Here is a 19,090-nt window from a genome sequence, read left to right as displayed (position 1 = left end):
GTCTAAATTCGAGCGAGTGAAGCGAGAAAGCAGACTTATTTATGTTTATTTTAGACAGTTTACAATAACTTATTTACGCTTAATTTTAATTTTACTCGAGTAATGAATATTAAACAATCAACCAAACGAATATTAAACAAGCAACCAAACGTCACTGCCTTAAGTGAGAACCTCTTTTCTCTTACCTAAATCGATCACATTTTCAGGCTTCTGCATCCATTTAGGTAGTGCAATTCCGACGAAGATGGAGACTCCGAGAACGAACAGATTCCTACTGGATTTAAGATCCACCATCTGCAGGTTGGACAGACCCACTCCCGTGATCCTTAATTGAAAGAAATTTAAAAAAAAACTACGTGAATAAATAGAGTTCTTGTTTAACGAATAGGGTTCAGAGTTTTGTACGAGAACTTTGGCGACTCTTGAACCCTTAGTTTTCGTAGTTTCCTAGTTAGTACGTTAATTGCAGCGAGGAAAAGGCAATTTTTATAATACGAATTGCTCAGATCCTTTCAAAGAATTGCGTGAGAAGAGAGAAAGACTTAGTTAAGTTCCTTATTTAAACTCACATTCCGAACATGCAGAAGAAGACGCCTCCTATAATGGGCGTGGGTATTGTTGTGAAGACAGCTCCGAATTTGCCCAGACAGCCCAGCACTACCATCATCAGTGCCGCCCACTGGATGACTCGCCTGCTTCCCACCTACATTGATAACCAGGGGCGGGTGTTTTCAAAAAAAATTCAAAATTAGGTCGGCCAAATTGATTTTCAAAGCTCTCCTAAAGCACTAAAAAGACGCTGTTTTGGCCAAGTTTTCTGTACCGCAGGCAGATTTTTGAAAAAACAGGCCGAAAAAGGCGTTTTTAGGCTTTTTTTGGAAAATTTTGACCAAAAAATTGCGTTTTTTTGGCGCGCGCTCCCCCCTCACAATTAGAATGGATTGGCGCCAAAAATTTTACGGTCCGTCACCAAAAATGGATTTCTTAATATCCATTTTGGGTCGGCAGGGGGGTCGAATCCCTGAGGGGGGAAGGGTGCGTCCGTCCCCCCCCCCCCCCCTCCCCTAATCCGCCCCTGTTGATAACGAATAAAAAAGTCAGCAGCTCTCAGGATTTTGACGCTCAAAGGGTAGCACGCTCTTTGAAACTATTTGTGGGAATTTTACTATTTGTGACCAGTAATTTTTCTGAGAGCATTGATATTGATACTAGTATTAAATTCACGCAAAAATTTAAATTTTTGAAACAAAAATTGACAAAAACAGTACTCGGTGACAAGATTTTTCGGCACGTTTTCTCAAAATTTTTGATTACCGAGCATAAATTTTCAACAGCACATTATTTTATTAAATTTTTTAAAAGTTTGGAAAATCATCCAGGCCAAATTGCAGATCAAAATGAACTATCCCCGTGACTAAAAGTCAAAAATTAATACTGTGATGAAACTGCGAGATAAATTGAATCTTTAGTTTACTTTGTTTAGCCGGTTTTTAAAATAGAGAAAAAACGGCAATTAACTATTTTCTTCGACGCTCTTTACCCACCGCTATTTTAATACTATTGTAATCTAATGACGCAAGTTTTGGACTTAAGAAAAATAAAATAACTTTTTAAACGTAATAACCTTAGTAATTCCTATGGCGCCGACGTTTTCCGAGTAGGATGTTGTCCCATTGCCTGTGCCAAAGACAGCGGCGACCATACAACACAGCCCCTCGACCAAAATACCTCTATTGACTGCGTGTAGCTCCGGTTTCCCTGCTCCAGACAGTCTGGCACATGCGTAGTAGTCGCCTATGGACTCCAACATACTGGCCAGAACTCCGGCCATCATCCCGATTGCACCTGCCATGCTGAAGGTCGGAAGACCCCATTGGACTGAAACACGTAGTTTAAAAAGAAAAGTTGCATAAAAAAAACAACGTGGACTGAGAAAAAACTGGACTGCAACAATATGGCCCTTTTTTCATTAATACTTGCACCAAAAATTCGTTTCTGCAAATCGATGCTTTAAAACATTATATACAGATTTCAGATTAACTCTGTCACTTTTTTCAGGTATCAGGTGAATTGAGATTAGAAAATTCTTCACACTCAATCATGAACATACTTATATTTGGTTGTCTCGTGATGAATATGAAGCAATAAAATGAGAAACTATCTTCAATTCCGACGTTTACACGTCGTTTTTCAACGAATTGGAATTGTGCAAGCAATTTTTTTTTATAAATATAGTTTTCGAAAAAGCACGTACATTTCGTATTTTGCTCTACTGATATCTATTTTAGTTTATCTGCAATTTGAGCTAGATAAGCACCTGTACTGATTTGAACAACCCTAAGTTTTTTATCCAATTGCAGACATCACGCCACTTGAAAAATATCAAAACCTCCTTTTTTAAAATATAAGAACTTTCACCTTGATTCATGTGGTTGCATCAGTCTGTGCTGCTTTACAGCAATTAAGTGCTATCGAAAGGACTGCTACTAACAACTCATAGAGGAATTATGATTTTGTTAAATAATACCAGGGAAGCTTAATAAACTTGTTTGGTCATTTTTCCCTTAAGTTCATCCTGGTACAAGTTTTTAAATTAGCTCAAGCTTGGAGCAGCAGGGTCACTGAAGATACTGCATCAGGATACCCGGGTTGACCACAACTTCTTATCATACAATTTCCATATATGAGAAACTTCTTGTCATACAATTTCATACAATTCGATACGTACAGAAAATTGTATGAAAACTCTATGATAAGCATTTTTCCATATATGAAAATTGTATGATAGGTGTTTTCCCATAAACCAAAAATTTTGATTTTTTCTTTCTAAATTTAGTTTCTGAAAAATTTTCAGGTTTATTCAGCCTAACATGTAGACACCCCTATTTAAATTAAAACTTGTCTGCTAACTGAACATTATCGTTCCGAAATTCGAAGAAAAATGTGGAAAATATATGCTGGGAGTGGACACTTCAATTCATATCAACTTCCGAAAGAGAGGGGAGGGGCAAAGAAAGAGATAAAGGGGTGAAAAAAGGGATCGAGCCCAAAATTTACAAGTTACCGAGCGAATTATTTTTTTTGGTGCTTTGAGTTTAAACTTTTAAACATATTGCTTGTTTTTTACTTCGCCGGCTTCATCTATGATGTACACAAAAATTTGAAAGTTAGTCATGTGAGTATTTTAATATTTTTTTGCTGAAACAAACTTATTCGACAACAAAAAATGAAACATTTCACAACTTTCTAGGAAAGGGAACTTGGAAGTGTACCTGATTTGGAAGCTGTCCGCAATTTTCTTCATAAACGTGTCGGCCGAGAACATTTTTTTCACTGTTTATTTTGAGCCAGCTTAAATTTATTTTACAATTTAATGTTTTTCAATCAAGGTTTTATGAATTGTAATAACTACTTCTTCAAAGATATAGCAAGTGAACTTAGCAAGCGGATTTTAGCTTCGTGTACAACTTTCAACTTACACGGATAGGGTATCCGAATCCAGGGTGACTGTAGTATCACGTCTATTTTGGTGTCCACTCTCGCGGCATATCCTGCAGAGCCCTTCTCTTCAGATAGCAACCCAGTCCAGGTGAGAACTGCACAGATAAACCAGCTGGTCAGAACCGCCAGGATGACCTTGAAAAACAAGTGTGACTTTGGTAATAGGCTAAAACGGTAATAGAACAACAAGCCGAAGGGCCAACAAACCGAAAATTCCAACAGGCCGATCACAATTGGAACCTGATCTAAACTACATTTTATGATTGGATAAATTAGATATTTTACCATTGTAAAGTATTTAATATTAACCAATCATGATCCATCTAACTAACAACCCACTTATTTGTAAGTGCTGAAATTACTTGTAATTTCAGCACCAGAGAGATTTGAATTTAACTTAGAAATTAGTTGACGCTCCAAGCGAACTTCAGCAGCCGCAATAAACCAGTATACCCTAGATCTATTGAGCCTAGCAGAGACTAGTTAAACAACCTGAGACTAGATAGTATAAGAGTAAGATTAGGATCGGTATTAGACTAAGAAGTTGCACGAATCTATCCGGCCGAAAATAAGATAGCGTGACGAGCAGACGGTGTACCCTATCCGAAATTACTCTATGAGTTAACCACCTCGGTTATAACTCATCTGGTGCGACCATAAGTCTCGAACAAGACCTTAATAGCTTAGAATTAACCAAAAATAGATTAGAATTTAGACAAAACATTTTCAAAATGTTATACGACGATAATTTAATCGAAATGTCTCTACGACTCAATAGATCAGAGCCAATATTCCGAACGATAATAGAACTACCCGGAATTGGAAGAATACCTCGAACCAGAGACGACATACGACAAAGTAGAAACTTAACAAATAGTTATATGATAGTACGGCAAAAGCCAACACAAACTTTTATATTTAGAATTTTATTAGCAATGAATTTAGATTTTCATTTGCAAACATAAAATCTTGAAGCCAATCTTCATGATCATTACAGGCGCTAAACAAAATATTAATATACAATAACGATTGATAAAAATATCTCAGATCGTTTTCCTAAAATTCTGCAGTATTATATAAAACATGTTTGGAAAATATTTATTAAAAATCAAAATAAAAATTAGTAGCATGACAATAAACTGTTAGTAATCATAAAATCATCAGTTGTCTCAGCTTCATCACCTAAAACATAACAGCAATCATAAACTCACTAATATCATTCAAACACTAAATCTTTTTTTAAACAAATTTAAACCATTTTAAACTTAAATTCACTTAATTTAAAAAAAAAAATCAGATCATCAAGGCTTATCCTTGGATCTTAATTCATTTTCTATTTAATTAAATTTTAAAACTTGATCATCAAGGCCTCTCCTTGGATCAAAAAGAACAATTTTGTTCTCCCCCACCAACTTAGCCAGTGTCTAACGACCTCAAACGTCGATTCACTATCCAACCCTTTCTCAAAACCCAAAACTAATAGAAATTTTTCAACAAAACTAACCATTCAAATTAGGATAAACAGTGAAGAACTTCGGTTATTCATCCTTCACTTGAACCCTCCTCTTACCAGACCCAGGATAAATCATAGACTTAGTAAGTTTAAAATAGTATCTAACGAACTACTCGCGTTCTAATTATACCTGAACCTTGTGGATCGATTTACTATTCACCAACCCTTGAACACAATCACAACCCTTAAGTAAGATTAAGTAAGTTAACACCTTAGCTTATACTAGCCACGAGAAAGTAAAAAATCATTCTTCGGAATCGATATACTTTTCTCTCCAACCCTGAACAAATAGACCCAGGTTAAGCTAACCAAAAAATCGTAAGGACTAACAATTTAAGAAAATAGAAATCATCTAACAACTTTTTGCATCCGTCATCCTAAACCTTATGTCATTTAAAAATCTAGGAAACAAACAAACAATCGTTTTGCACAACTGTGAAATAGAAAACAAAAAATACGACCTTGTAATCACACCTCACACACAAACAGTTGGATATATTAGAACAAAACGACAAACACTAAAAAGAAAAATAATAACTAAACAAAGACAAATAACACGAAAAAGATTTTCCAAAAATAGAAACGCATTCTCAGAATCAGAAGTCAGCAATTTAGACGAACTTTATAAATTAAAAGAATCTATAGATAAAAATTGCCCCATTCACGATCAATTATATTTTTCCGACTCAGAAACAACTTCGAATTCATCAAAAAGAGGAAAAAGAAGAATAAAAAAGCAATATAAACACAAACCAGTACATTTATATAATTGGAATCAACCAATTAGACACATCGATAATTACCTATTAACAGTCATTAAACGAAAAAATGAGCCAAACACACACTCCAAGTGAAGATAGTCCAGATGATGACGATATCTTCCCCTTCCTCGTAGATGCACCCACTGATAGAGGACAGCATATACTTTGCAAGAATTTACTACTAAATTTTTTTGAACCCGGAATCAGCCCATGTAGAGCAGAGTTCCCAGATGTAAAAATCAAAAGACAAACTATTGATCACTATCTGAAAGATATATGTAATTTGACACAACACTACGGAATCTACACCATAGAATTCACCTCACCAAACCCGAATCACCGCAAATATGTAATTCAAACAGATGACCTTGATTTAGAATTTTCAAAAGTATTCTCAGAATACATAAAAAGCATACAATATCATAACTCACAAAGAGCAAACTCCATATTCACTAATGTCACCAGAACGAAGAAATACATAAAATTCGTCACAAAATCATTACAATAGACCAAATAGTCGAAATAACTACTCCAGATCAAATTCAAATACAACACAATTTGTTTCTAGATCTAATTCCCAATCAAGGAATAATTACTATCCAAATAATCAATCACGAAACTCATCATACAATAGAAATAGAAACTACTCCAATAATCGAAATAGAAGTTATTCAAACAACCGAAACCAGAATTACCCGAACAATCGATCAAGGAATAACTCATATAATAGATCAAACTATAACCGACCAAACAATAATTATCAAAACAGATCACGAAATAATTCACAAAATCGACATTCAAGTTATAATAACCGTTATAGAAATTATTCCCAATCACCACACAGGAATAATAACCATTATAATAATTCTAACAATCGCCACAGAAGTAGTACACCTAAACATCAAAGAAATATTAATCAAGTACAATCAAACCAAGAAACAACATCAGACCCCCCAGGTATTGATGACACAGGAAATAACGAACTACAAATAAATCAAATAAACTGTGAATCATCAGATTTAGAAAGTGATACAGGAAACACTATTTCCATCAATATGATAGCAGTCGAAAATGACTACGAACCTATTATATATGAACAAACTTTTTCATCACATATATATGAAAATCAATTAGAACTCCTTCATAATTATTATATTGAACCCATCCATTCTACACATACGGCACAAGAAACTAACGAAATCAACACTACAAATCAATCCAATGAAAATTACAAAACAAAATGCTTGAATACAAATCACATCTATCAAAATATACAAAAAGAACAACCCAAAGAAAAAATTTGGACAATACCATTTCTTTTAGAAAGTCCAAGAAACAAAGAATTTCAACCAACAGATCTTGAAATTGATTTTTTAATTGATTCAGGAGCAGAATCAAACATAATAAACATTCCCACATGGAATGAGATAAAATCATTACACCCAAAACTAACGCCTCTTGAATCCTCCAGTAAACTAGCAACAGTACAAGGATCAACATTAGTAAACTATCGAAAAATTCAATTATTCCTTCTCCCCACAAGAACAATAGAGCAAAATATAATTTTAAATAAACCATTTAAACAAATATTTCAAATCACTGATATTAAACACAATATCATTGGAATACCATTTATCTCTAAATATATACCAACAATAAACATTTTGAATAGTAAAATACTAATCAAAGATAAATACACAAAAACAAAAGACACATCCCTAACATTTTTTCAAAGATTAAATAAACAACCACCATTCTTTTCAAAATTTTATCCGATATATAATCAACAAAGAAAACACCTGAAACCACTATCAGGAAACATATATAATTTTTCAATAAAACAAGTTCACCAATATGATAAAAAACAAAACAGACAACAACTCTATATGTCAGATTTTGAATTCAAACCTATCCATAAGTTTTTCAAAATCACAATCTCATCCATAAAATATTTGAAAAACTCGAATTCAGATATTATTTCTCTACATGTATAAAACAATACACCCTATCAAGTAACATTACCTTTAGGACTTTTAGGCTATTGCGAAACCAACGCTACGATATCACCAGTACACGAAAAAGCACACCGCGTAAATAATATACTCCAATTATTAGATATTTGTCAATCCACAATTCTTAATGAAGAATTATCCATAAATAATATAATAAGTAATGAAAAAAAAAATACAGATTATTTCACAAAAACTCCATATTTCAAACCTACATTCAACATAAGTAACTACACAGAGACTCAACAGAAGTTTTTAACAATGTTTAACTTTCAACATTCACAAATAACACAAGACGAATTTGATAAATTAGCCAAACAACTAATAAAATATTCATCAGTCTATGCAACATCTAAATTTGATGTTGGCAAAATCAGTTCATCACTACACCTTCCATTAAAACCTGACGCAGTTTTCAAAAAACAAAGAGCAAGTAAAGTACCAATTCATTTACACGATAAAGTGAACAGATTACTCGATATTTTAGAACAATACAATATAATTTCACCGGTAAACAAAGAAGAACAACCAAAAGGTAACACATTTATCAACCCTGTTATCATCCTAGCAAAAGGAGAATCATTAAAAATAGTTCTAGACGCTAGATATCTTAATTCACTAATAGACGAATCAAAATGCAATTGGCCTATTGAACCAATACAAGTTATTTTAACAAAAATAAACGGAAAATACTTTACAACCGCAGATATGAATAGTGCATATAATCAAATGCCACTAGATGAACAATCGTGACGCTTAACACAATTTGTTATTGGAAATCAGCAATATGAATTCAACCGCCTATTCTATGGAATATCCATAGGACCAGCAGCATTTTCAGCTTTTATGAGCAAAATTTTTCGACCACTAATACTTAAGAAAAACGCAATCACCTACTTAGACGATGTTTTTATGCAATCACAGACAAAAGAAGAAATGTTTAATGTTTTAGAACACTATCACAAAATACTTCAGAACGAAAACCTGAAGGCCGCTCCCGACAAGTCACACTTCTTTTTAACACGAGTTAAATTCTTAGGACATAATATAGAAAGAAAAACAATCACTCCATTAAAATCACGCATTGATGCTATTCAAAAGCTCCAACCACCAACAAACAAAAAGAAAATCCAAGAATTCCTTGGAATGTTAAATTTTTTAAGCAAATATGTCTATAAAATGCAATTATACCTAAGACCTTTCTATAATATACTTAGACAACAAAATAATTTTGAATGGAACACAGAACATCAAGCACGATTTGAAGAAATTAAAAAACTCTTAACTGAACAAATTTCGAATACAATTCCAGATCCAAATCAACCATTCTATGCAATATGCGATGCTTTGAATTTTGGCATCGGCGCAGCATTATTACAATCACACAATGGTACAAACAAAATGAACCTTATATCAGCAAATTCTCGATTATTCACTCAAGCAGAGCTACGACTCTCAACTCTAATGAGAGAATGTACAGCCATAATATATACACTAACAGAATATGAATTTCTAATACTTGGATCAAAACATCCAACAGTTTTATTCACAGATCACAAACCAATCATTTTTCTCTTTACACAAAAATCTAATCCAAATCACCAAGTTTATAGATTTCAATTAATTCTAATGAAATTCCCAAACTTACATATAGTTTGGACAGCAGGAAAGAATCTTGCATTACCAGACACTTTAAGTCGAAATACACCACCTGAATTACTTACACGTAAAACTACAGTTGAAATACCCAAAAATATAAAATTTTACCTTGCAGAAAACGAAACATCACCCCGACTAGAATGCAAATATGCAGTAAAAACTGACGTTGAACAATCACAGATAAACAATCTACAACACTTCCCACTCTGTTTAGATTGCCAAAATAATCACTACGAAGTTGATCTACTTGGAACATCAACTTTTAAACCAATTCCATACTCACAATGGATAAAAAATAACACCCAACAAAAAAGAGTAAAACAACACTCGCATAAAAAAGACCTTTTTCCATTGATTGAAAAAGAAAATCTAACTGATAAAATAAATTTATCAGGACCACAAACAAACGATTCAAAATACACAATAAATCAAGTTTTTGACCTCCATGACCCACTTGATACAATTCCTTTATCTAAATTAGAAATTGAAAACATTTTTCTCCCTCCAACAGAAAAAATTACAATTACAACCTTGAAACAATATCAAAATCTTGACCCGGTAATTAGACAACTAAAATCATGGCACAAGTATAAAACTAAACCCGTAAAAGCAGATACCACGATTTTAGGAAATAAAACACTTCTCCGATATTTTCGAAAATTCAACAATACAACAATTAATGAAAACACAGACCTTCTAGAATACCAATTAAATGAATCAACAGTTCCCTGTCTCCCTTTAAGTATGATTCTCATAGCTTTTAACATCTCGCATACACAAAACATTAAAGGACACTCTGGATCAGAGAAAACATATTCAAATTTCATACAGAATTTTTATTTCCCAAATGCACCAATTTGGATAAAAGTACTATGCAATGATTGTATAGTATGTCAGCTAAATAAACCTTATCCAAATCAAAAACAAATAGCACAAAAACAAGATTTTAAAGGACAAAGTTTGTACTTTAACCACCGTATTTCATTTGATACAAAAGGACCAATTTCACCCTCATCCGAAGGAAACTCCTACATTATGGTAATTGTTGACGCATTTACACATTATGTAGCACTTAACCCAGTACCACATTGTAACGCTTATTACGCTTACACAACACTCTATGAACACTGGATAGCTAAATTCGGACTACCAGAAATTTTAGTTACAGACAACGGTACAGAATTCATAAATAACGAAATCATCACATTTTGTCATTTATATAACATCAAACACAAACCACGTACATCTCATGCACCTTGGACAAACGGCTTAGTCGAAGGTATGAACCGTTCACTACAAGAATATCTTAGATGTATCATCAATGGAAATGACACAAAATACACTGAATGGTCAGCAGTTGTAAAACTATTTCCCTTAGCATACAATTCACAAATCACGACAACTTTAGGAATGTCACCATATGAAATGGTTTTTAATCAAAAGCCACGCAAACCAATTATGTTTACAGCAAACTCTCATAAAAATGCACAAAGTTATTGTCAACCGAATAAAGAATCAATTTGTTACAACTTACCTTTACATACACACGATGAAGATCATTTTCATCACCCACAAATTCTTAAATTAGCCTCCGGTACACACACCGAATGGATTTTAAACAGAGATAAAAAACACAATGAAATTTACCAAAAAGTAACAAAAAAGTTGTTACAAAGACAAAACATTAATGAACAAATAAATTCACGCTTTACACCAGCCTCCGATTTAAAAATTGGAACATTTGTTTTAATACCCAATTTTAACACTGAAAAAGGAATCTCTACAAAATTACAACCCCTTCGAAAAGGACCATACCAAATAATTGCCAAACCCACTGATGTCACATATAAAATTACCGACTCAAACAAAAAAGAAATTGTTCAACACCGAAACAACCTATTACCTTATTACCCAAAAGAATACGCACTACGCGAACTAACTCAATTATATTCTTTCACAGGTTTAAAAGTTATTCAAAATAACCCACATACGGAGAATGAAACAAAGGAACAACATGACATTCATCTCGAGAACCAAAATAAAAAATCAACCACAACAAAAAACAATACAAAAAAGCTAGATCAAAATATACCTCAAAAAGAAAGAAAAAATAGAAAATTGACAGAAAAAATAATACCCCAAGAACAAATCGACAAATCAGAACATAGAGAGTCATCACGACTTAGAAATCAACCACGTAAAAACTATAAAACATTCATCCCACAGTCTAAAATATTAAAGAAAGTCGAATTTCAAAAACAACTTTAATTTTATATTTCATAATCTTTGCACCTCTGAAATATTTCGAACTTTCATTTTTCAGAATAACATGCTGACAAACACTCAACGATTCTAGTTCATAATTAGCCAATAGGATTCATCCAATCCGTCACTATCTCTAACTCTAACACAGATCAACTAGACGAACGATATTAAACTCCAGGCATATCTATAACTATAACTTTGCGACATCCAGGTCAAAAATAGGCAAACCACTCCGACTTGACAACTAAAATAAATACCACCATAATATCATAACCCTCCCTTATCTAATAACCCAAAGATCAACAATATTTCCCCAACTCCGATCTCAAATACCCCCCAAACAAATATGTTAAATTAGCCTAAAGTAAAAGAACGACCAATTTAGTTAGCCTAAAGTATAAAAATCTCAAAAATACCCCAGATCACTTGACAAATAAAAATAAAGACAAAGAAGACCTCCCGATCACCATAAAATTCGCCCCCAACAATTTTTCACAAAACTCAACCCACTTGTCAAAAAACCAATAAATAATCCGACCACACTTGAAAATTGCCTCAAACAACAAAAAATATTCGATCGAGAGGCCATTTCTTAAATGCTCTTCTCTCGACCAGTCAACTTAATACTCAACATTTTCATAAACTTTTTAACGATATTTAAACTTTTAATCATATTTCTTTTTGATACCTTTGAATCTTTTGTAATAATCTTAATTATTTTTTGCAATATTTTTTTAATTTTCTATTCCATATTTGAACTATACCTCCAGCTTTCAAAAGCTATTGACTATATCCACAGGTACGATTCACAAAACTTATCTAAATGATACGAACCATTTTTAGTAGAACAGATATTTTTTTACTATTTGTAATTTTTATAACATTTCTATCATCCCTCATCTTGACAATATGCAAATGTATAAAGAAAGCAATCATCACATTCGCCCTAGCAACAATCCTCCTAATTCTTTTTCAAGAAGAATACTAGAATAAACATAAATTTTTCCACTAAAAGAATAAATAAAAAGCCATCAAAAATTGCTAACCAACAATCACTCAGTCAGTCTTCACCGACATCATCCCAAGATAACCCAACACCATCTTCAAATACCCAAAACCCCCAAACATCCACACGAATTTCTTTTCAAGATAACCCATATACCTTTGAAGAACGACATGCTCGCTTATCTGAACCGCTAGAACCAGTTCAACGACAAGCACCTTTAAGCGAACCAACATATAACTTATACCCAACACTACCACAAGAATTAAGTAGAATACGAAATCCTAGTCAAAACCAAAATACAGTCGAAATAAATAGACAAATTATACATCCTCGACGAAACAGAAATATTCAAACTCCCCGAGTTCATTTTGATATACCTCAATCCCCATCACAAAGTACTCCAGAAAACCCCATCGGTATATTACCAGAAATCCCTACGCTTCTTTCACAACGTAGCACCTCAAGCCTACCCTCAGATTACTTAGGTTCAACACCAACATCTGAACAAATACGTGAAAATCCCTTTAACCCTACAAACCAAACATCACGACTACCATATTGGACAACACATTCATTCACACAAGGTGAGCCAAATTTAATCAATGATCCAATAGATATTTCTACAGACACGACAACATCCTCATCACTACCAGAAACATTATCACTACCATCAACACCATCAATCAGTCAGTTTTCACCACCGCCTTTTAACTTAAATTTCCCAAATAACCTCGACGCTAGATATCGAGAACAATCATCAACAAATATTCCTTTAAGACTAGACTGGAATACATTCACAGCACCTCCACGATTATTTGGACAACACCCTGAAAGTAACCGACTCCACAACTGGGCACTAAATAGACTACAATATAGACAAGACATTCACGAAGACATTCGTGATCATAACATCCAAATACTCCAACAAAATAGTCTACAATTAAAATTCGAAATCACGGTTAAATTTAACAACATTACTCAACATCCCTATCCATTAAACCCACCAAATATAACAGCTCAATCCCTACCACCACCATTTATAACAACTGAAGTGATATACAAATACGACAGATATACCAAAAAGACAATTGGTTACATCACATTTTATAACCCATACTCAGGATTGTCATACACATGTATATTCTAAAAATTTTAATTTTTCTCCAACTCCTTTTTCTAATAACCTCAAATGAAAACATAAACCCTTCCCCCCGAACAGGACCCCAAGATTTATTAGTAACACATTACGATTGTGAAGAAAACGAACAAAAAACATTACACAAATATGCAATAAATCAAGTATCACAATGCGAAACAGAACCACAAGCCATAGAAACAACAAATGTAATAGCGACACTTTATTCAAAAGCACGAGCAACAACAGTTATAGGATATAAATTCACAGCAACATTTTCTGAAAAGAAAGTACATTGTTCACAAGTCTCAAATGGAAATAAAAACCGACTTGACCACGAATCATTCTACCAGAGTAATATCGAACGACTTTTACATCTCAATCCCGAAGACTGTAAAAACGAGTTACTAAGACTCAATATCACAAGAAATAAAAACACAGATAGAAAATTAGTATATTTCCAAGTTTTTTCAGATTCTGTACATCAAGCAGAACTTGAAAGATATCAAGGACATATAAAACTAGATGAAAAATACCCATACAACGGCGCACACGGAAGATTAACTTATGACATACACGATAAACACTGGATACCGCACATTGGTATAAATAACCCATCAAACTGCAAAGCAGACACAAAAAATAAAGGATGTCAAGAAATCATGTTTTTCGATTGGAAAATACAACTCGAAAAAATACAACTCACACGCGATTTATCTGACAACACCATGATCTATCAAGGAATTAGATTACCTTGTAAAAACGATCAAGGCTATTGTGACCCTACAACACGAACACAAGCAACAATTGTTTGGTTCCCCGAAGACACATGTACAACATTTCAAGTAGCAAAAATACATGCTCGTATGATAAAATTTCACGAAATATATTTTATACAATCAATTCCATATGAACAAGTCCATCCATCACGAAGACAAAGTTCAAATTTTAGAAACATACACAATATAGAAAATAAATTGACACGTTTTCAAATATATCAAGAAACAGAACTTGCATGTAAATACAGAAATCCACTCCACAAAACACAATACTCCGAGATATTAGTCGAATACGAAAAAGGATTCGACATGACCACTGGAAAAGTAAAAATCGACCCATACGCCACAAGTCATCCCATAAACGAAGGAACATCATATATACCAGTTGATTTTCAAAAAAGTATTAGTCAACCTGGTGGACATCTAAAGCCCCATAACACTAGAAGCACACGTTTACAAGAACTATCACTAATGAATAGTACATATTTCGGTAACATCCACTATGATATTCACCTAGATATGAAATTAGACTACACAATTCGCCGAATTTTTCAAGAAATGTCACTCTCTGAATTAGAAACACTTCACCAGCTATGCGAATTAGAAAGGACACAAATCCTACAATCACTTGCACTAGCAGTATTAAAAATACCCTACGCAGGATATTTACTATCAGGAAATAGATCAAATTTTCTAGACTATGAAGGAAACATTTTATGGTTTTATACCTGTACCAAAAAAGTATCACCACTATGTTTTTGAAGATAAACGATGCTATAAAAGAATCCCTATCTTTTATAAGAATAAAGTACATTTCGTTGACACGCTTTCAAGACGAACCTATTTTTGGGATACCGCAGTCCCATGTGGATCAGAAAAAAGCCACAATATAGTTCAACTGAACCCTGATGAAGATAAATATTACCTTCTTACCCCATATCCCACATTAATGCAATCACTCAAAAAATTTTCACCTGAAAGCATCAGAGCTATTGCTCGAAACCCAAATATTGACCTACAATCAATTGGAATATATTCAAAATCCGATATCCAACATCACATTAGAACACAATAATTCCAAGAATTACTAACACAAATGGACACTATACAAAGACAGTCAATTGACCAAAACTTACGCAAACTTGCCGAAACCGCAGGATTTGCAGATATTTATACACAAGACTATAGCGGATATTTTAAAGACATTAAAGACTATATATATCTAAACGGTGAAAAATATAGACCACAAGATATTTCACCTATAAATATTTTTAGCTTTGTTACACTAAAAAATGAAATTCTCGATTTTCTAGGATGGCCCTACTACATCTTAGAAAAATTAACTATTTTATACGCAATGTTTAACTTTATAGGATTTCTTTTTTCGCTTTTAAAAGGAATCTATAATACATGCGCTATACACACACAAGTAAATAACCAAGCAAGTTTAGCACGCATACTATTTGCAGGATTTTTTGGAATTTTTTCGTCATCAATAAACAAAATTCTTTTAGACGCACAAATAAAAGAATACAACACAAAAATAGCAACAAGACAGAACACTTACGACGAAGAACATAACAATGTAGACATAACGCCTACAGCACCACAGTTACCACCCTTACCACATAACCATCCACTATCACTAGTCCCACAAAATTTTCGAAATTTAGCAATAACACATAATCCAAATTTTAGACCAACCATATCTCAAAGTCCCATTCAACATATAATGACACACCATCCACTAGATGAAAATACATATGAACAAATTATAGAACAACCCCATACCACCGCTTTTCAGTCTCAAAATAATAATTTTTTTAGCCCACGATGAGCCGACAACTTGGATCCCTACACCGCTCAAATTCCCACCCGACCAACCTCAACACTCCAATTACAATAATTCCACTTTTTGCTTTCCCACCACCCGATTTCCCAACCAATAATGTAACATCAGGCATGAATTCAGACACTAATTCACATATCTCAGTTTTATACTCCATCTCACAACTCAATAACCCAGATATTGAAACCCCCGACGAATTTGCAGACTCTGAACCATCTCCATCCAATAATTTTCAAACCAACTCCTCAGTTTTTTCAAAACCCCCTTTTCAACCAATCCCGCCAAATAACCCACTCCCATCGATTTCTACACCCTCTTATGCTTCACAAGTCACCCCAACCTACTCTTCATTTCATTCAGACCGATCATCCAATTCTCCAGATACTCCCCAAATCTCCCAGGAACTAGATAATTTTATCACCCTACAACAACAACCCTTCCACCTTGAACATTCCACTATAAATCAGATTTCATCCACAATAGAATCATCAAACCCACCTACCCCTACACCCTCTTCAGCTTATACCGCATCATTAGCACCATCCTCCACATCCACCGAATCATCAAATAGCACTAATAGAGCTTATCGCACTTATAAAAGAAAATTCCCGAACCATCCATTTCCAACAAAACCAGGAACAGCCCGTGAATCTATTAATCATCCAAATCACACTAAAACGAAAGATTTTTTAGCCATCACCCTACCTTCATTTCCACAGTATACTTTAAACACCCCTAACGACACTAACGACACACGCAGTTTGGTAGATGAACACGTTTTAATGCCTACACTTCAATGGACATCATATTATCATATTATCATTTTACTAACCCCCTTTGCCTACCTTTATCTAATACTCTCATCGATATAGAAAGAAATAAAGATATGCTATATCGACTCACCACACCATTATCACATAGACATTTCACTTATATATGATATAAAAAGTCACTAAAAACATACACTGCACCCCGAGCTAACGACTACACGCTAGAATATTACGATCACAACATCATCCGAACTAACCAAGACCAATTTTTAGATGATGACCGTTTCGCTAACCCACAAATCACAGAAAAATTTTTCATCAAAACACCATATGTATTTACACTCAATATATTTGATCGCAAATTCGACCACATCATTTCTGAAGCACTAACCGACACACAAGCTTACGAAAGTTTTAAAGAAAAATTTCAATTATTTTCACTAACCTTTCATTTCCTTGCACCACATGAAAGAGATTTGCACTGCTCACACGACATTATGTTACGCACTAAACAAACCCACACATATACATATTATCGCTTCATACAAAATCACTTTGATCTACACACTCCATCAAGACAACCACACCACCGATTTCAATTTATTAACTCTAAGTACACTTCACCATTTTTTCTTAACTTCACATATTGCATCAAAGATACTAACCTTCACGGTATTCTTCGCAATTATGATCCCATAACCCAAATGTATATTTTTTGTCCCATCACAAAGACCTTCAACGCAGAAGAATCCAGACCCTTCCTTATCCCACATGAATTTGTTCAACCTATAGAAATCCCCATATTAGAATTCATCCACAACACTAAATATAACCACAAATTATATAATCTCATCCAAAACACACCTTATGATTTTGCAGTTGGCACTGAAGAACTAAAAACCATTAAAGCACTTCAATTGCTTTGGCCACTGCTTCAAACTAAAAACATCATTCGCATACTAGCAAAGTTACTAACAAATTCCGACATAATCCACGACATCTTCCCCCACGGTTTTTTCCCCGACGACTAACAGGTAAGTATAAATTCTCATATTCTTAACTAATAAATTAAAATAAAACACTAACCATTCTTTATCCATGTTTTATTTAGATTTTTAGTCTTCATCTCACGATCATCTGCAAAATACACAAAAGAAAAAAAAAATAGAAAACTTCTTCAAATTTTCCAAAACTCTAATAATCTTTTGCACCAGCTAAATTAAATAAAGTTCATACCAATGTAGTAATTTAATTTATAAATTATTTCCCTAAAAGCAGTAATTCTAATAATAATGAAAATTTGTAACTTATTTTTTCCCCAAAACTAGCAGTAAAATTGAAATTCTATGTAGTAAATTGATAAGACGAAAATGCAGTACTAACCTTTTGATATTTCCATTCACTCGCACAAAAATTCTATCCAAACTCGCACAGCTCGCCCACGAAGAATTGTTTAAATAATGAATTTCAGTTTCAAGCTTTCACACTCAACAACTCTAACACACGATAACAAGTTTCAAACTTTCCTTTAACCCGGTTGGAAAGGAATTATATACTAAACAAAACTAACCAACGCAGCTTACTAAACACCACAACACATAGAATAACAGCATGACTAAGAAAAGGAAACCAACGGTACCCAAACCGGATTAACCCAGTTTAAAACTGGATAATTTATTCTTTTGAAGACTATTATAAAGTCTAAGAAAGAAATAATAAAACACAAAAAAGTCGAAAGACAAACCCATACCAAAAACAATTTGATTTTTGAAAAAAGGACACAACCAACGAAACATAAGAAAAACCACAATAAACCCAACATAAAACGTTATCACACAACAGG

General features: G+C 33.6%; 2 protein-coding genes across 2 annotated transcripts in view; one reads left to right on the top strand and one right to left on the bottom strand.

The window, feature by feature from the left end:
* The window catches only part of LOC134848516 (activating molecule in BECN1-regulated autophagy protein 1-like), a 407,400-nt gene that overhangs the window by 189,606 nt on the left and 198,704 nt on the right, over positions 1–19,090 (top strand). The gene's annotated exons all lie outside the window — the stretch shown is intronic.
* LOC134847585 (solute carrier family 23 member 1-like) overlaps positions 1–19,090 on the bottom strand; it is a 34,398-nt gene that overhangs the window by 4,020 nt on the left and 11,288 nt on the right. The window contains exons 7-10 of the mRNA XM_063864684.1: positions 3,480–3,636; positions 1,625–1,878; positions 570–703; positions 186–325 (exon numbers count right to left, since the gene is read on the bottom strand). Coding sequence (XP_063720754.1) covers positions 186–325; positions 570–703; positions 1,625–1,878; positions 3,480–3,636 — 685 coding nt within the window. The remainder of the gene's footprint in view (positions 1–185; positions 326–569; positions 704–1,624; positions 1,879–3,479; positions 3,637–19,090) is intronic.

The sequence above is a fragment of the Symsagittifera roscoffensis genome, chromosome 6 (assembly GCF_963678635.1).
Source record: "Symsagittifera roscoffensis chromosome 6, txSymRosc1.1, whole genome shotgun sequence".
Lineage (NCBI taxonomy): Eukaryota > Metazoa > Xenacoelomorpha > Acoela > Convolutidae > Symsagittifera > Symsagittifera roscoffensis.
Note: the sequence above shows the minus strand (reverse complement) of the source record. Positions and strands in the feature narration are given on the sequence as shown.